General features: G+C 43.7%; 1 protein-coding gene across 5 annotated transcripts in view; it reads left to right on the top strand.

Annotated features, from left to right (window-relative positions):
- The first annotated feature begins 12,663 nt into the window (after positions 1–12,663).
- The window catches only part of CYSLTR2 (cysteinyl leukotriene receptor 2), a 61,870-nt gene continuing 54,420 nt past the window's right edge, over positions 12,664–20,113 (top strand). For 3 of the 5 annotated variants that reach the window (XR_005211219.1, XM_037800539.1, XM_037800540.1), the window contains exon 1: positions 12,759–12,837. Coding sequence is in view for 1 of the 5 variants with exons in the window: in XM_037800537.1 (XP_037656465.1) it covers positions 12,731–12,837 (107 nt within the window). In the remaining 4 variants the exon portion in view is untranslated. Of the gene's footprint in view, positions 12,838–14,157; positions 14,962–20,113 lie in introns of those variants that run through there. The other 2 variants (XR_005211221.1, XM_037800537.1) reach the window with 2 other exon arrangements.

The raw sequence follows: 20,113 nt of genomic DNA, 5'->3' as shown, positions 1-20,113 counted from the left end.
TGGCAACTGGTGAGCCCTGGTGGGGGCTGCAGCTAATCGAGGAGGGGATGCCTTTTTATAATTCTAATACCCAGAAGGATTGCCTTTTTGCAATGTAGCCATATTCTTTTGTGCTTCATACAGAGGCATCTGTGGGTGTTTGCTGGTTGCTAGGACTGACCATGCCTTCCTCCAGGGCCCTGCCTGGAGAGAGGCCTCTTGCCTCCCTAACTACTGAACCTCTTGAGGGCAGGACCCATGCCCAAGTGTCCTTGGGCTCCCCTCTTCCAGCACGAGAACTGGCACACCTCTGCTTAATATCTGTTGATAGAAGCATAGAAGGATGATGGATGGAAGGAAAGAATGATGGAAAGGAGGAGCCTGGATGTATTTCTTAAGGTTGACAAGATTCTCTCATTCATTTCTTTGTCCAATCAGCAAATGCTTATCAATCAATTACCTACCATGTACCATCACAGTGTAGACAACGGGAAACAAAGACACCCAAGGCATTCTCCTTCTGGCTTATACGGAGAAACTCATTTATTCTTTCCTACCAGTTAATACAGAGAGGATTTACATCAAGCCAATTCTTTCATACCCCATGAGATTTCCTGGGGTTTCATCTTCCCAGGCTCCTAATTATTTAACATGTTCAAAACAGAGAGAAAGAGCTTTTTTATGCACACCAGGGCACGGAGTTTATAAACACCAACATCCTTGGAGTGTGGGAAATTCAGATTTCAGAATGTCTTCTCTGCGCTGTTTCACATCTGTTTGTTCTCTTGCAGCCCTTTGTCTAACCCACCTCCTTTCACCCCACCAGGATGGGGCCCAGGCTGGTCTCCCAGGCAGAGCTCCCTTCTTCCACAGCCTTGCCTCCTCCCCACCAGGGCAGAAGGCAGCACTAATTGTGCCTTGGGCTTCCCTCAAGAGGAGCCTCATGTCTGGTCCGTGGGAAGCAAAGCAAATTGGCTGAACTGGGCTCCTCACTGGCTTGGTGCTTGGGACCTCCCTAATGACTTGGATGAAATAATGCAATTTCCTGAGCTCTGTGGAATTCTGAAGTCTCCAGCTATTAAAGCTCCTGCCAAGTACTCTTTAGGCACCAAATGCAAGGTGCATTTTGTGTTCTTGTTTTCTTGGGCCATTAGCTTGTGTCCATTCTATTGTGCATGCCCAGTTTAAGAAGCTTCTGCTGCCTCCATCTTCTGAGCTGTTAAGATGGAGAGAAGTCTGATGATCTAAGGAAACGGTGAAGTCAAATGAATGCGAATATCATGTAGAAAGTAAGCCATGATACGGGGAGCCACATTGCTTCTTTTCATAAAAAGGAAGTTCCTAAGAGGGGTGAGGTGGATTTATAACATCAAAGGCATCTGTGGTTTGTATCCCTAGTGTTTGCTGATGTTCGGAAAATGCAGTTACGTAGCACCTCTGAAATTTAGATGAGACTTAGCATCTCATCATTAAGATGTCATCAAATGGATCTTGCAGTGATTGCATGAGGTAAGGGTGTAGAAGTGCCCAGCACGGGCCTGGCAGATGGGTGGTGTCCAGCAGTTGACTGTTGGGATATTTGAATGTGGTGAACAGGAGCTTTTAGAGACAAAGGAGCTCAATGAGGAGCCCATCCCTCAGGTCACACGGGCTTTGGAACTATAAAGGTCACAAGCAGAAGCACAGAACCCACTCAGAGTATTTAAAGCAGGAGTGTTTGCAGGGAGGCTGGAAGAGCTGACAGACCTTCCAGGGACCATGGGGTGCCCAGAGACTAGCAGAGCAGAAGGCCATGACCAGGCCTGGGCTGGAGGGACAGCGGGAAGACACAGCTTTAGTGGAGCCCTGGTTGCCCCACAGAAGCTGGAACCCCTGAGGAACCCCTCAGAGATGCTCTCTGAGAAATTCCTGGGCTTTTCTCCCCCTTTCCCCCACCATCCCACCTCCCACCAGTACTTCTGTCTAACCAAATCCACCCGGAAGCTGGACCCACTTGGGAGTCTAAGCCATGCAGCCTTTAGGGGTGAACCCCCCCAACCCACCCTATAGAGATCAGAGTCAACGAAAGGCGTGGAACATATCTCAGGCCTCAGGCCGGCCCATTGGTCTGCAGAGCCTCGGTGGTGGAGCAACCAGAGGAAACCATGAGGCTCAGTGTCTGCACATGGTGTTATTTTGTTTCCAACCTCTCTCCTCCTCATCTGTCCTGTCCCCAACCTCCTCCATGCCTCTCTCTCTCTTCCTAAATGTTTCTGAGGTTTGGAGCTCAAGCTGGGTCGTTCTTCATGTCTACAGATGGTAAAGGAGGAGAGGCAGCAGCCAGCTGGGGCCATCACTCCCCACTTCCCACTGCTCCTGCTGTTTAAAAACCTGAATGCATGCAGAGGGAGGTCGGGGGGTTCAGCCTACCCATGCACTCTGGGACACAATGGCTGGTGGGCTTTCTTGGGGATCCCAGGATGCTGTGGCCCTCAGCCTGCCCTTGGGGTATGGCCTTAGAGGAGACTCTTCCCCATGAGCCACCTGCTTTAGCTCTTCAAGCTCTGGCCTCAAACTCAGACTTAACCAAGGAAAACAGAACATTCTTTAGGATTTTTTGGTAGCTCATTTGTCATTTTTCTCATGAGTCCTTCCTTTACCCGCTGTGTTAAACTTCATGTATACAAACTGCTTTCTTACATTCTATTATTGAAACTAACCCAGAGCCATCCACAGCAGTATATCATCCTAAATTTGGGAAAAACTTCATGCTTCAAGAGGAAAAAAATAACATGAAAGTAAGGTGCATCTCCTTATGGAACATAGTTTAATCATTAAATATTTATGGTGGTAGAGGAAAATGTTTGTGTTACAGTGTAAACAGAAAAAGAGCAGGATGCAAATTTGTGTCAAACAAAGGAAGCAACAAATGAGCCAACAATGGCACAGAAAAACGTCTAAAAGAGAATATACTAAAATGTTGCTTTTGGGGGGATGGCACTATGATTGATTCTCATACAAAGAAACTAAGTTTACTCCAGAAATTCCTAGAGCTCAGGAAATGGTTTTACTTATCTTTGAATCCTCCTCTCCTCCCCCTCCCTAGAACTTCTGGGCACTTCATGTGCAGGAAGATCATGGAAAGGTCCTCAGAGGGGCCAAGTTCCTTCCAAGATCGTGCAACCAGCCACGGCCAAGACTGGACCTGATTCTCATGGCCGTCCATTCAGTGTTCATCCCTGGACACCTACTGCCTCCAGCAGGTGACACTGAGGTGGGAGAGAAGAATGTTGCTCACCTGCACGGACTGAAGACACCCAGGACATCCTTGAGGTCAAGTCCGGCAGAGCTCATGACCACTGTGGAAGCTTTGGAAGAAACGAGAAGAGGGCAATGAAGAATTACAGATCTGAAACTAAACTGGTGCATTCAGATTCCCTTCTGTCCTATGCATTTTACTGGGGCCCTCATTCTGTGGTCTTTTTCCAGCATGCTACATTCCGAGTCACTAATTTGCTCCAGCTTCCTCCAGATAGGAAAGGCCATGGATGGGCAGCAGGAAATTTTAAGGGTCTCAAAAAGGGGAGGCTGAAAGGGAGGGAAATGGGTCTGAGAAGGGGAATTGTATTAGTTAGGGTTCTCTAGGGAAACAGAATCAATGAAAGGTGTCTATAACTATAAAATTTATAAAAGTGACTCATGCAACTGTGGGTATGCACGAGTCCAACTACTGTAGAGCAGGCAGCAAACTGTCAACTCCAAGGAAGATGTCCGATGAACTCCTCAGGGAACGAACCGGCAACTTCGACGAACTCCTCAGGAAATGCTTCACTGGGCAGCCGAAGAAGTAGTGAAGGTCCTCTATCTGTCTTGCTTATAAGTCTTCAACTGATTAATTGGATCAAATCCAGCCAATTGCATTCTCTCATTGTGGAAGACACGCCCTTTGGTGAGTCATCAGTCACAGCTGCAGCCAATTGACTGATGATTTAATAAACCAGCCTGTTGGTTTATTAACCAGCCACAAATGTCCTCGGAACAACAGAGAGGCCAGTGCTTGCTTGACCAGACAGCTGGGTACCATCATCTGGCCAAGTTGACACATGAACCTAACCATCACAGAAATGAAGGGTGTGAAGATAGACTTGGCCTCTTTCTCCATTTTATGCACTCCATAAAGAATGTTGTGTCTAATCTCTTAGAGAAGTCATGCCCAAGGGATGCTGGCCAGTCTCTCAGGGTCCACTAACTCTCATGGAATATTTTGCAAGCAAAAACTTGCTGCCTGTTGGAATTCCTAACTTGGCAATCCATCATCAATTTGCTCAACTCATGAAAAGTACACTTTGCAAAGGGTTAAGTGGAGGGGTCATAAGACTGATGTGCGGTACAGTTCCAGCGAACTGCAATTCCATTGGGAATTAGTTAAACCTATTTGGGTGGTTCATAGCTACTGAGCATCTTTTCCCTGAATTTTAGGCCCTCATGGTTGGTGAAGATTAGTAATTCTCTTCTGTTTGTCGTATCACAGCATGGGCCCTGCTGCACATAAAGTTAGCTGCTTTCTAAATTCTATGGGTTTTTAAGTTTTGCTTCAATCTTTCCCCCTTGTTAATACCTAAATAACACAGTCACTTCTTTCTTATTGTTTAATCTTGAGTTATGAGAATAAGCTACTCTTTCTTATGCTCTAGTAACTTAACAGTGCTTCTGATCTTTTAAAAATTCTAGATTTGTGTCTTATAAGAACATATCCTCTAGACTAAAACTTATGGTTCTAAAAATCTGAGTTAATAGTGCATTAGTATAATCAGCAAAAACCTGGCCCTTCATTCTCTCTCTCTCTCTCTTTTTAATTGAGGTGAGATTCACACAACATAAAATTAACCATTTTAAGGCGAAAAATTCAGTGGCAATTTGCACATTCACAATTTCGTACAACCACCACCTCTATCTAGTTCCAGAAAATTTTCCTTACCCCAAAAGAAAACCCTGTACCCAATAAGCAATTGCTCCTCATGCCCTCTTCCCCCAGGCCCTGATAACCCACTAGTCTGTGTTCTGTCTCTATGCATTTACCTATTCTAGATATTTCCTATAAATGTAATCATACAATCTGTGACCTGTTGTGTCTGGCTTCTTCTATTTAGCATAATGTTTTCGAGGTTCATGCATGTTGTAGCATGTATCAGTACTTCATTTCTTTTAATGGCTTAATAATATTCTATTGAATATATATTGCACAATTTGTTCATCTACTCATCTGCTGATGGACAAGACTGTTTCAGGTTTTGGGCTATTGTGAATGGTGCTATGGACATGCCTGTACATGTATTTGCTTGAGAACCAGTTGGCAACTTTTTTGGGTGCATACCTTGGAGTGGAATTTCTGGGTGATATTTAATTCTATGTTTAACTTTTGTTGGGGCTGATCAAACTGTTTTCCTGGCAGTTGAACCATTTACATTCCTAGCAGCAAAGTACAAAAGTTCTATATTGGTCAGAGTTCTCTGAGGAAACAGAACCAACAGGATGTGTAGGGGGGGAGGGGAGAGAGAGAGAGGGAAAAAGGAAGAGAGAGAGAGGAAGAGAGAGAGAGAGAGAGAGAGAGAGAGAGAGAGAGAGAGAGAGAGGGAGAGAGAGAAAGAAAGAGAACGAGTGAAAGAGGGAGAGAGAGAGGAAGAGAGGGGAAGAGAGAGGGGAAGAGAGAGAGAGGGAAAGAGGAAGAGAGAGAAGGGGAGAGAGAGGGAAAGAAGAAGAGAGAGGGGGGAGAGAGAGAGAGAAAGAGAGAGAGGGAGAGAAAGAGAAAGAGAGAGAAAGAGAAAGAGAGGGAAAGAGGAAGAGAGAGAGAGGAAGAGAGAGAGAGAATTTTAAGGAGATGGCTTATGCAGTGGTAGGAGCTGGCAAGTTCAAATCTGCGGGACAGACCAGTGGCTGGAAACTCATAGAAGAGTTGATGTTGTAGTTTTGAAGTAGAATAATTTCTTCTTCTCCTGCAAACCTCATGTTTTGCTCTCCTGGCCTGATTTGATGGGGTCCACCCACAGTACTGAGAGTATTCACCTTTACCTAAACTCAACTGATTATAGACATTAGTCACTTCTGTGAAATACTTGCTTAGCAGCCTCTAGACTAGTATTTTACCAAACAACTGGGCACCATAGGCTAGCCAAGTTGACACATAAAATTAACCATCACAGTCCACCCCTCATCAACTTGGCACCCATACTTAGCTCTGTAAACCATTCTTCATCTCCAGGGAAAGACTGTAACAAAGTCATGCTTCAGCCTAACATGTGTAAAACTGAAAACACGCTAACCCTTTCCCCAAATGAGGACACAAAGTTCTCGGATGATGTTCACTTTTCTCCTTGATATTCTGTAACCTAACACTATGATGTAAAGTATTCTATATGATGAGGACATATGAGAGAGAAGAAAACAAGACATTTTCTTAATATGTATGTACACACAAACGTATTCGTAACAAAACAGGGAAGAAATACTCCTAACCATTTCATCCCTCATTTCTGTAACTGGTCACATGGTCATAGTTCATATTTATCCCTACCTTCTTCCACTACCCATTCCATGTTCCCTTTGCCATCAGCAAGCACTTCAGCTGGCCATGGTTCTTTGCCTGGTGTGGTGACCAAAACCTTCATTCCTGAAGTTTCTGGGCCATTGTAGTCCTGCCTGGATTGTGTTGTTGCAGTTTTCTACTGACTTTAATCACAGGGCATGGTAGTGCTAAGAGACACCCTAGGGAATCTCCTGTATTCCAGGAAAACTCTTCTTTATGTCCATTGTGTAGTTGCAGTCCTGTTTCCCCTTGATAGTCAGGATCAATCACCCCAGCCAGTAGAATAATTCCCTTCTTTGCCTGTTGATTCAGAGGGATGGGGAGCCCAGCATGGCCAGGTGGCAGTCTTAACTTCCAGTTCAATGGAATCGTTATGTCTCTTGGTGGGACCACTCCTCCTTTTTGGCACTAAGACTTGTAGACCAGCAGAGCTTAAGTTTGCAGGGACAGGAAGCAAAAATTTCCCTAGTGGATCACTAGGAGTGATAGTGAGTTGGTGCCACTCCCATTTCTACTCTTTGATTCTTGAACCTATGAATCCTGGCTGTGAAAAAACAGCACCACATATTGGATGGTGATTTAGAACACATAAATGCTCCTGGAGACCACTGTCCCAGTCTTGCAAGGTATTGCCACCTAGCAGGTGCTGTAACCGAGTCTTCAAAAGGCTGTTCCACCATTCCATCAGTCCAGCTCTTCAGGGGAACATGGTGAGACCAGTGAATTCCACAAGCATGGGCTCATTCCCATACTTTATTGCTATGAACTGAGTTCCTTAATCGGAAGCAATGCTGTGTGGAATACCATGATGGTCGATAAGACATTCTGTAAGTCCATGGATGGTAGTTTTGGCAGAAACATTGCATGTAAGGAAGACAAACCCATATCCAGAGTATGTGTCTATTCCAGTGAGAACAAATAGCTGCCCCTTCCATGATGGAAGTGGTCCAATAATCAACCTGCCACCAGGTAGCAGGCTGATCACCTCGGGGAATGGTGCCATATCAGGGACTGAGTGTGGGTCTCTGCTGCTGGGAGATTGGACACTCAGCAGTGGCTGTAGCTGGGTCAGCCTTGGTCAGTGGAAGTCCATGTTGCTGAGCCCATGCATAACCTCCATCCCTACTACCATGACCACTTTGTTCATGAGACCATTGGGCAATGACAGGGGTGCACTGGGGAAAGAGTCTGGCTGCTATTTACAGTAGCCATGCCCACCTTATCTTTGGCAATTTAAGTGCCACCTTTTGCTCTCTGCCACCCCAGGATCCAGTTATCCCCACTGAATTTAGGGACCCCAGTCCAGTGGCAGCAGTTCACATTTTAATTTATGACCTGCAAAGAAGCAATTACAGAGCTCTTGAAGGATGTAGAGCTCCCTTCACAAATTTTATCTCACCATTGTGGTGAAAGGTGTGTCCTCTGCACTTTTCCAGGGTAGGTGAGCATGATAAATCCACTCTAACAGTCCAATCTCCCTAAGCCTTTGAATACCTTCTTCTATAGTCCAAGGCAGTCTGACATTTCAACTTAATTTAGTGTCGGCCACTTTTTGGTCCATGTTTTGGTCAACCAACCAAACGGACAGAGCCTTTTCTAACCCTTCCAGCTACAACACTGAATCCAGAATCTCTGCTTACTGGGCTCATATCAATAAATTCATCCTGACTACCATAACTAGCCAAGTTGACACATAAAATTAACTGTCATAGTTTCCAACTTCTTCACATCTTCGCCAACACTTATTTACCTTCTGTTTTATTATTATTATTACTTACTATTATTATAGCCATCCTAGTTGGTGTGAAGTGGTATTTCATTGTGGTTTTGGTTTGCATTTCCCTGCTGGCTAATGATGTTGAGCAACTTTTGATGTGCTTTCTGGTCTTTTGTATATCTTCTTTGGAGAAATGTCCATTCAAGCCCTTTGCCCATTTTTAAATTGGGTTGTTTGCCTTTTTATTGTTGAGTTACAGGAGTGCTTTATATAGTCAAAATATCAAATGCTTATCAAATATATGATTTGCAAATATTTTCCACCATTCAGTAGGTTGTCTCTTCATATTCTTGATAATGTCATTTGATACACAAAAGTTTTAAATTTTGATGAAGTCCAATTTCTCTATTTCTTATTTCGCTCATGTCTTTGGTGTGAGATCTATAACTCCATTGTCAAATCCAAGGTCTTAGTTTTCTTCTAAGAGTTTTACAATTTTAGCTTTTATATTTAGGTTACTGATCTATTTTGAGTTAATTCTTGCATATGGTCTAAGTTGGGGGTTGAACCTCATTTTTTACATGTAGATATCCAGTTGCCCTAGCACTTCTGATTCTCTTTAACACATTACACATTTTGCCATTCAGGAACAAACTTTAGATCTCTCCTACAGTCTCAAAGTTGACTCTTGCCTCTCGATGAGTCCCAGGCCCTTGAGAGTTTCAGAGAAGCTCTCTGTGCATTGTGTACTCTGACCTTGCTGCCATTATTTGTTTTTCTCAATGTCATCAGGAGCAACACATTAGATAAACTGTTGACTCATTTCTCTACTCCCTTAGGATCATCTTCTTTTTAACGCCATCGATACTTCCTATCTCCTCTAAAGCAACGGCATTTTTTTCTCCATCCTGGCAAATATGATTAAAATGAGAGTTCATCTCTTTATAAAATCTGGCTGAGTTGTACAAAGAAAGAGCTTTGAATGGCTACTTTTCAGTGAAGTTACTGTCTATGGACTGTTTTGAACATAAAAGAAAGTCTTAAAGAGATTTTTCCTTTCTCCAAGGTTCACAGATTCAGAGGTAGAAAAATAAAGTGGCTTCTTCCTCATTATATTTCTAACACTCTCATAGCATGTCATCTTTTTCTCCTTGACGTGATGTGCAAGAGTTAGTCTGGAAATGTGGAGTTGAATATGTTTTCATTTTGTGTATTTTAATGAGATGGACATTAGTCTCATGGGCTTTGAGAGGAATGAAAACTTTTAGTGACCTCTCATAGACGGAAATGCTCTTTCAAGCTCTTTTTTCCAAAGACGAGGTTGGTAAGGTCCAATTGGGTTAATCAACCTTTAGAAATGGAGTCCCCAGGCTCGGGAAGAACCTTGTCCTCAAGGCAGCAGTCTTTCCCCAGCCCCATCTCCACAGTTCCCTGAAGAAGCAGCACCTGATAACTGTGCTCTTCACCCCCAGCTCTGTGATGTGAAAGGTGGGATCGTGACACCGTTCTGGCCATGGCCATTGCCAGGAAGCTATGGGACATGCATGGCGTGGTTCCAAGAGCCTCCTTCTTTACCTTCACAGCAGCCATGGACCAGAGCTTGTAAGGAAGACCTACTTCTCATTTCTCCTAAGTTTCAAGAATTTTGATGCTTGTGGGAGCTACAGGTATGGCTTTTGGCATCAGCCCAGGGATATGAAGGAATGGGGCAAGGTGTGAGCATCAGAGGTTTCCAGGGTTGGAGGAGATGTCGGGCGAGGGTGTTGCCAGAGCCGGTGCTCCCTTTCTTATAGCCTTTGGGCCAGTAGAGGACACTGGGAGAGGGGGTGGGATGATCTAGTGTTGTGGATTGTTGACAAGCTTTTCCGGACACGGCCCTGGTTCTAGGATTGGTGAGACGTTAACTAGCTGTGTCCCCTTGACTGTGTATCATGAAGGAACTGGACTAGATCATTTTCAAGGACTGTTCCAGACTCAGAAAACAAACAACCAAAAAACCAAAAAAAAACAAAACAAAACAAAACAAAACCTTCCTCTTCTATTTTTGAGGAAGCACTTACTAATTTCTTCCCAACACAACTGAACTTACTGTTTGCTATTTGTGCTCCTCCCAGGCCCTAAAATAGTGCTTTTTATTTTTGGAGATAAGCAAATAGTTCAGTTTAGCCAGAGCATGGGAAGAGAGCAAAAGGGCAACTAACATGAAATGTGACTAGATCTACACATGGAACCTCTCCTAGATTTGAGCATGAAGAGCCACTGGCCTGGCTGCCATGTTTTAGAGGAACCCCTCGCTGGCCCTCCTCTAGCCTTGACCCACTCCAAGGGATCTGGGAGACTGTGGGGCCAAGGGGTTGTGCTCCTCCACTTTCCTCCATATCCCATGCTCTGTTACCTGAGACTTCCCAGCCCAAATGTCCTTAGTGGCTGTGTGGCCTCTGCCCCAGTTGTCAGAGCCTACAATTTGGGTAGCTCTGAGTTTTAGGGGTGGCCAAAGGGACTGTTTATGGGGGGTGGGGTTATACACTTGAGGGTTGGAGTGTCCACTTGCCTAAGTCTGAAGCATCTCATGATGCAAGAGGGAGCCAGGGGTGGGAAGTGAATAACGAGGGCAGGCTGCAGGCTGTGCCAGGGGCCGAAGTCAGCTTTTCCAGCATGGCATGTTCCAGCCAGAACTCTAAGAAGCCTGAGAATTCTAACCAAATATATTGTATGGGAGTCCAACAATTTGCAAACAAATATATAGTATGACATGAAGCACTGATAGTGATTAGCACTATATAGCAAAATAAAACAGAGTATAGGGGTAGAGAGAGAGCGTGTGTGTGTCTGTTTGTGTGTGCATGTGAGCTCTTTTAGGAAGGGAGGTCAGGGAAGTTCTCTCTGAGTTGGCGACAATTAAACAGAGACCTGAAGGAAGTGAGGAAGTGAGGAGGCAAAAGGGCATCCCAGCAGAGGGATCTGGAATGGCAGCAGGAAGCCTGACGGCTAGTGAGGAGTGGCTGATGAGTTGTATACTTAAGAGGGGGCTGATGGAGTCAAGCTCTGTAGACCATGATAAGGATTTTTATTCTGAGAAGGATTGAAGTCACTACAGGGTTTTGAGCAGAGAAGTAACATAATCTTATTTACTCTTTAAAACTTGACTGTGGACCAGGAAAGGGAAAACAGAAAGACAATCAGGATGTTGTTGCAGCATTCTGTTCCAAAAATGATGAGAGTTTGAATGGAGATTGGTTCTACCATTTTCAGGTAGAACAAAGGGGATTTGCAGGCTTGAACGTGGGTGGTGGGAGAAAGAGAGGGGTTAGGGATGATGTCTAGGTTTACAGATGGGGTAAGTGGGGAAATGTAAGCTTGGGAGGGGAAGAGAAGAATGCTTTTTGGCCTTGTTAAATATGGCCTTGGTGTGGATGAGGTAGAGGAAAGCAAGAGAAGAGTGATGGAAGAGACATTTAGGGAAAGTTCACATTTCGAAAAGGGGTGGAAAAGGGTGTGTCAGAAAGAGAGGCAGAGAGAAAGCAATGCGAGGGGCAGAAGAAGGACCAGGCAAGTCAGGGAAACAGGGAGGAGAAAGTTTCAAGAAAGTGACAATGAGACAAAAGATGGCCACCGTGGTGTTTTGAAGCTGTATATATCCCAGAAAAAAAGCAGTAGCTTTTGATGAGGTTACTTCAGTTAAGGTGTGGCTCACCTCAATCAGGACAGTCTTAATCCCAATCGTGGAGTCCTTTAGAAGTGGAATGAAATTCAGACAGAAAGAGAGAAAGCCACAGGAAGCAAGAACGTACATCAACAGACCCCAGAAGAGAAGGGCAAGACCAGGAGATGCCACCACGTGTCTTGCCATGTGGCAGAGGAGCCAGGACTGCCAGCAACCAGCCACCAGTCTGCAGAGAGAAAGCATCGCCTTGATGACGCCTTGATTTGGACTTTCTTTTAGCCTCAAAACTAATCAATTGTGCTAATCAATTCCTATTGTATAAGTCCAACCATTGCATGGTATTTGCTTGAGCAGCCAAGGAAACTATAACTACCATCCAGAAAAGATCGTCCAGACGAGCAATGAAGAGGTCATTGGTGACCTTCAACAGAGCATTTTCCAGAGTGGTAGGGCCAGAGCCTGAGTACAAAAGTTGAAAAGCAAGTGGGTGTTGGAAGTAGTCTGCAAACTCTAAAGTGCTGTCCATGTAAGGTGGTGTTGATGTTACTTTGCTATGGAAGTAGAAACCATTTGCGAGAACAAAATGCCACTTAAAACCCCCACTCTATCCTATCATATCCCTTTGATTTGTTGTGAAAGGGATTAATAAAAAGAATCATTAGAGGGGCAGGGCTAATCCAAGTTTTATAAATAGTTTCAAACTTCTTAGAGAAGGAAGCCAGCCTTACACCCTACCAAGCAGAGAGGCTGCGCTGACCAAAGTTCCCTATTTTCATGCTATTGGCTGACCCTGCTGATACAATATCATATGCTGTTTCGTTTTCTTTTAAATGATCAAGCTGGATTACTTGGAGGAGAAAGGCGGGAGAGAGAGAAGAGGCAGAAGCCAAGGCAGCTGAAAGAAGAAACCTCCAGGTGAGCATGTTTATTTTTGCTTCATTAATTTATTGTTGAAAATTGTGCCTTGCTTATCAATTCATAGTTAAAAGAGTAATTTTTGAAAAGTAAGGTGTATTTTGTTCTACTATAAATTCATTTTTTTTCTATCATATACATGGTAATTTAAAAAATATTGGGAAAGTACAAAAAAGAAAAAAGAATTAACAATAGAGATAGCCTCTATCTCTATTTGACATTTTTGGGTATTTCCTTTCATTCTTTGTGTGTGTGTATGTGTTTATGTGTATAATATTGGTGTGATTTTTGTACTTGAGTTCATTTACAGTAAGTACAAATGGATATTTTTTTCCATTAAAGCATACATATTTTCAACATTGCTATAAAGTTTTCATAAACATAATTTAAAATTGCTGTGTAGCAGTGCATTGAGATTTACTATACTTTGCCCAACCATTTTCCTATCTTTGGTCACATAGACTCCTATTTTTCATAGACTGGTTAATTCTATTGTATAAGCAATAATTTTTTTCCCATTCAGGGTCTTGTATTTTGGGGAGAGGATGTTAAATTTGAGAATGTAGATTTCAGTGGTTTTGCTCAGAGGCACCACGAAAATGAGAATGTGTGAGAGCCAATGCTTATAATGTCCCTTCAGGACCTCAATCAGTTGCTCTCAACTCTGGCTGCACATCCAGCCAGAATTACCTGATTCTAAGAAGTTTAGAAAATTGCCCCTAGAATAATTGAAATTTAATTTGGGGTGGTTGAGCCAGGCACCTGTATTTATTTATTTGTTTTTGGTCCAAAAACTTTCCAGGTGATTCTAATGGGTGGCCGGCATATAACAGCTGACTTGAGTCATTCGAAATATTTTCCTGCTTCTGACACAATTTCAGGCAACTCATCTAAACATCCCTATCAATTCTTAGATACGTAATGCAAATGGAAATTTGTAAGAACATTAGACTTCTAGAAATGTCTCTCTTCCACCTCAACCACATAAGCACTTGGGATGAGAATCTGCTGGGGAGTTTCAATTTAATAGTGCTTTCAAGAGATGGATTTGTTTCCAGGGCTTCTGTGGTTAGAAGTTTGAGAGATTGAGTCTCCAGAATGTTCTAAATGTATCAAAACTAAGCCCAGTCTCTGCAAGCGCTCTTCAAGGATCAAACCCAAGGGGCATTGGAAGATCCCTGTGATCAATTTAAAGATCTATGGGACTGTTTTGGAGGCAGGAGGTGGCTTCCCCTGGCTTTACCTGCTCATGACCCCATGTCCCCATAAGGAAAGCAGACAGAATTTATATCAAAGCTGGGCTCTGCTTTCTCCAATCAGGAACTGAGAACAGCCCAAGGACAGCAAAAACAAGGAAGATTCATGGTTGAGACACTTCAATCAAGAATTGTTTTCATCTTTTTCACTCCTCTGCAGGCTGCTGCTGTACTGAATTCCAGCCTGCAGCAGGATGTACTTCTTTTGATTCAAATTAATTTGATCAACAGTATGTTAATCAAATTTCTTCTTGTTCCGACTCAATGGAGGAGAACACCTGTTTAGCACTTTCCTTGATGCACATAAACATGCATGTAGTACTTTACTGTTCATAAAACATGTTGACTATTTTGGTTCATTGGATCCACATAATAGCCTGGAAAGATGGAGGATTTAATTCTTGTTTTAAAGATGGGAAAGGTGAGGCCCGGAGAAGATAGGATCTTCCCCAAGGTGGAACCAGCACTGGCTCTGTGGGGTTAAGTCCAGGGCACGTGGTTTCTTTGTTGAATAACGAAATGAACTTGAACCATGGTTGTTACGAGAAATCAGTTAAACAAATTTTGCTATGTCTATATATAATCTTCAGATATTTAAATGATGACATTGATGTTTATTAATTGGCATAGGAAGGTGATCATGATGCAGTGATAAAAGTAAAATCAGGGCACAAAACAGTATTATTATATGCACCTATTTTTGTTAAAAATATTTAGGTATATTTGAAGAGAAATGAAAGGAAGCTTATATACAACAATTTAGCTATATCCAATTGGTGGTAAAACTTGTCGTTTAAGTTGCATTAAATTCTTATTTCTCATTTTATGTTATAGTTATATATTTATATTATATTTCTTATTTTTTATCATGAACACACCCTACATGTGTAATAAGAATGTAAAACGAATGAAATAGAATTGTTCATCTTTCTGGTTGTCTGTTCTCCGGAAGAAATTGTCTCAACTCCTCTCACTTGTCTACAGAGGAGCCCATTTTATTCTCTATGAGTTTTGCACATTATTGTTACAAACCATATTGTTACTGTTAGCTAGTATTTGCTGAGCACTTACCCTGCGCTCAAGTTCATCATTTCACATACATGATCTCCATCCATTCTCACTCAAATCAGACCAGCAGAGGTTTTATTATCTTCCTTTGGCAGATGAGGGTTTTGAAGCTCAGAGATGTAAAGAAAAAAGACCAAGAAAAAGAGCTGAGACTTGAACCCAGATCCCCTCTGACTCGAAAGCATGAGTTTTCATTCACACTTCTATCTTGTTTCCCCATAGACGTGGGGCCATAAGAGGGACCCCCATTGTTTAAGTAATGCCCATTTTAGCGAAAGCATATATATATATATATTTTTTTTTAATTAAAAATTTATTTTTATTTTTTTGCAATGTACTCATGGCTCTGTGACAGGATTGCTTTAAGCTTTTTCAGTATCTTGCATGAATTCCAGACTTGGGGATTCTTTCTGCTTTTCTAGTTTGTCTTGCACACCAGACATTTGAAGTGTGCTGGTCCCCGAAGGCTAAGCCTGTAAGATAAAAGCTTAACAAGGGATTGTGCAATTACCCAGTGAGCTTTGGTTAAAGCAGCAGCTAAGCTGGGTAATGCACTGAAAAGCCAGCATTTTGCCTGGGTTAGTCAGCTTTGCAACAGAGCCTTATAAAATCCATGTCAGAAATCCACCAGCGCTCTCTCTGATTTTCTCAGGGCACTGATCGCTGCGTGCCTTCTTTGTATTGGAGTTACTTATGAGCTGGCCTCATTCCTTTTACCGAACCAAGAGTACATGGACTCCATTGAGAATAAATGGAAATGCATAAATCAGTTAATTCATCAATGAATGGGGATTTAGGTTACAGCTTACATTTGTTTCTATTGAACCTATTAACTTCTTTGTATTAATTGAACCATCAAGAAGGTGGTGTAATCTTTGACAATGTTTAAAAGAAAACCTCTCATACTGTATTGCTTGCATGAGACTGGCTTAGTGGTGGCAACATGGTCTGACTCCTTTGGAAAAGTCTGATTACTAACTGAGGGGCCAGTTATAGGGGCCTGAGCAGTGAGTACAAGAGGGTAAGGAGGGCAGGGGAGGGGGGAGGGGAGGGAGAGGAGGGGAGGGGAAGAGTGGGGACGGGAGGGGGGAGGGGAGGGCAGGGGAGGGGGGAGGGGAGGCTAAGGAGGGCAGGGGAGGTGAGGAGAAGCCTGAAAGTTTAATGACTAAATTTGAGAGAATTTCATAGAAACCAGTCCACCACTATCCCCTCTATGGTACATTATAAAAACAGGATTTTTTTTTTTTTGTAATGAAAATATCTCTTTCTGTGAGGTTCTGGAGACAGCATTTTACCTCATTTGCACCTCTAGGACAGAAAACACAATTGTCTGAAGAGTACTTGGAGATATTGCAGAGTCTTTAAAGCAAGTTGGTTTCTTTTTATTTTGGGTCTTACCTTAACAATAACTTTCTTGTCCATTCCCGGAGAGGCTCACCTTGTTAGCTATAACAGGCACAAGTCCGCCCTGGGAACTTGTTGGCCCAGAGTCAGAAAGACAATTTGCAACCCTCAGAGATATAAAGAGCGTCACGCCCTACAAGGTTTAGGACAGAGCACCATTTGGGTTCCCTTTCGTGGCTGCGAGCCCCACCCCTATGCCACTGCCACCATATATGCCAAGCTTTAGATTGGAATTTCAGAGACAGAAAGCTTGCAAGAAAAAGTGTGCTGACGTCATCTTGTTGCCAAAGACCACTGGAAAACGTTTCCCCAGAAGATATTTACTGTGAGATCTAAAGTGAGCATGTTATATGACAGCCTCATTTGGTCATTCATTGGGCATGTATTTGAGCATCTTTCCATGCACTGAGCTGTGTAGGGCTGGGGATACAGTGGTGGACGTCAGACCCTGCACTTACCTTCAATAGGAGAATATTCCAGTGTGTGGGTAGAGATGGGAGCTCAGGGGCGGTAGGAGCACCTGGAGGGGACAGAGAAAGCTTTTTTTTTCTTCCTGGGAAAAGCGATGTCTAGAAAGAATCCTGGGTAAGAGAGAGCAGGCGATGAGCTGAGGCTTGGAGTGAATGGCCAAGAGACAGGCACCGGAGTAAGTTCCAGGAGGCTTGAGGTGATTATGCTGTTGGGCATGAAGGGGGAGAAGGGGCTACATACAAGCTCCGTGCTGGGAGAAGCCTGAAGTTTGGACTTGATTCTGAGGTGGTAACTGGTGGGTTTAAGCAGAAGAGCCCTGTGGTCGGACATGCATTCTGGAAGGTTCACTCTGACCACCAGCTGGAGAATGGACGAGAACAGATGTGGACGCGGGGGTGGTTCGGGAGGCTCTTTCCGTGGTCCAGGAGAGAGACAACAACCTGTGCTAGGATGGGGAGGGCAGGTGTCTCAAGCTGACCCCTGAGCTGTAGGAGACCGATGGGCCATGAGCCCAGGCCTGCCGTGGAGGAGACACGGGGTGGCACTAGCTGTCAAGGGCTGCCGTAAAAATTACCACCAATCAGCAGCTTAAAATAACAGGGATTTATTGTCTCACAGCTCTGGAGTCCAGGAGTCTGAAGCCAAAGCAAAATCAAAGCATCTACGGGGCCCTGTTTTCTCCAAGGCCTCTAGAGGAGGATCCTTCCTTGTCTCTCCCAGCTTCTGGTGACCCCGTGCTTTCCTCGGCTGTGACAACATAACTCCATTCTCTACTGCTATCTTCTCATGGTCTTTCCTGTGTGTCTCCATCTTTACATGCCCCCCACCCCCATGTCTGTCTGTCTGGGTCTCTCCTCTTCTTTTAGGAAACCAGTCATATTGGGTTAAGGGGCCCACCCTAACTTATGTCCTCATTTCAACTAAACTAATTACATCTGCAAAGACCTTATTTACAACTAAGGTCACACTTGTACTGGGGTTGGGAAGTCAATGTATCTTTTGGGGGACACACTTCCACCCCTACTCCCTCCCCTCTGGCTCTCCTCTTTAGGCTAAGGATACTCACTGTCCTCATCTACTGGTGGCACGGAGGGCACCATCCTGGGCAATTCTGTTTTTCAATTTTCCGAACATATTAAAACCTTCCCTCCTCATCTGCTTCCTTCTTGCTATCCTAGACACTCACCTGGGATACTAAAAAGTTCTGAAACTTTTCCTCCCTTGGCAACAGACAGGGTGGCACGGGAATGAGAATGCATTGAATGATGTGTGGTGCCTGGGACAGTGCGGCTGCATTCAGTGCTCTCTCCTGTGCTGCCTCCCTTGATCCTCGCAATAGCTCAGAGAGGGTGATTACTGGCCGATAGTCACACAGCAGACAAGGGGGAGAGCTAGGACTTGGATCCAGTTGGGACTTACTCCGGAGATCCCCATCATATCATAGTGCCTCTGTACCATTCCGGGAAACAGATGATGTTTAACAAACTGCTCTTGTAAGCAATTTGGTGGAATTAGAAATGCATAGATAGGAGGGAAGAGAAAGAGAGGGGATTTTAATTTGAATATGTGAGCTTTGGGCAGGCCCTGAGTCATTGTGGATACAGAGGGTCCCAATGTAGACGCAATCCCTTGGAAATGATTGGAATGAGTAGAGTACTATCTCTCTGATAAGATTTGCCCATTTTCAGTCTTCTTGGGAATCAGTGACTCAGATACACGTGCAGTGCCTTGGTGGCCTTATGTAGATCAGAAATTGGGTTAAGAACATGTACCTCCAGTCTTCCTCAATACACCGATGGAGTGCATTCGAAAATGACAAAAATTGTAGAGATTTTATAGAAAATTAAATCCGCAATCAGCATCATAGACTCATGTTACATTAACCAAAGAGAGCTGAGAAAAGTTATGAGTCAGAGAGAAGACAACACTGTGTCAAAATAACACTTTAAAAAAAAGTGGGGAAGTCCTAGCTCCAAAGAGCTCAGAGCTCTCCCCACATGTTAAACTTTCTTTGTGTTGAATTTGTATGTGTTTATTGGAGAGACTGAGTGATCGTAGTTAGGATGAAAGTGGAAGAAAAACTGGCTTTTGGAGAATATTTGAGAAAGAAAACGAGGGGCTTTAGCGAGGATAGTGATGGCGAGAAGGATTCAATCTTGCCTTTTGGTGGCAACAAGTCTCCCTTCACTTCCCAGCCTTCTGCGAGGGTTCAGCCCCTGCTATGTCCTTGGGGGTGACTTTTTCTTTGGTAACATGTGTCCTCTGAAATGTTCCAGAAGAAAGAATGAAATTGTGGAAAGTCTCCAATTTCATAGGGTAGTTCTCCCCAAAGCATGCTCATAGGCACCTTTCTACACAGGGAAATTCTTAAGAAGAAATTCTTGAGAAGTTCTTAAGAACTTCTGTGGAGAATGTGCAAACTCACCGAGCAAATGAGCAGAGTGAAAAGCTTGTCAGCAAAGGGTAGAAAAAGGCAACCATTGCTGACCCATGTGTCCAACACAGGAACTTGAAGAATCTGACATTTTGGCCACATGAACACTTTCCATGTGGTCCTTTTTTCACCCCTGCAGATCTTTGCTATGGTGGCAGTTATGACCATACACATCTTCTTGGGGTGCCTCTTCTTCCGTCTATCCATGTAAATTTGTGGTGGTGGATGTCATGACGCATTCTGTGGTCTGAGCGAAGTTCTGCTTTCATTAGGAGAAGGCCGCAGCTGTTGTGTCCTGCACGTCCAGCACCTCACCCCCAAACTGAGCCTAAACAAAGTTTCAAGAAAGCACAGAGACTTTAGGCAGAGTCCAGGCAAGGGCCTGGTGGTTTGCTGAGTTCACGGGAGTCAGAGAAAGTGCTGGAAGGAGAGGGAGAGCTGAAGGCCATGTGTGGGTTAGTAGCTTGGAGAAATAACTGAAGAAATGACAACCCAATGACTATGAGTTCAAGAAAATGTTCTATGTAGAAATTTATTATCATAGGGCATGTCTGGTCTTTAGAACCAAAATAGGAAACCAAGAGAGTGAAATTCAGAAGTTATTTTGGGGTTTCTGAACTATCTCTGAGCGTTGTGGGCTTTA

This window comes from Choloepus didactylus, chromosome 12, assembly GCF_015220235.1.
Source record: "Choloepus didactylus isolate mChoDid1 chromosome 12, mChoDid1.pri, whole genome shotgun sequence".
Taxonomy (NCBI): domain Eukaryota; kingdom Metazoa; phylum Chordata; class Mammalia; order Pilosa; family Megalonychidae; genus Choloepus; species Choloepus didactylus.
This window is presented reverse-complemented; position numbering and strand designations above follow the sequence as displayed.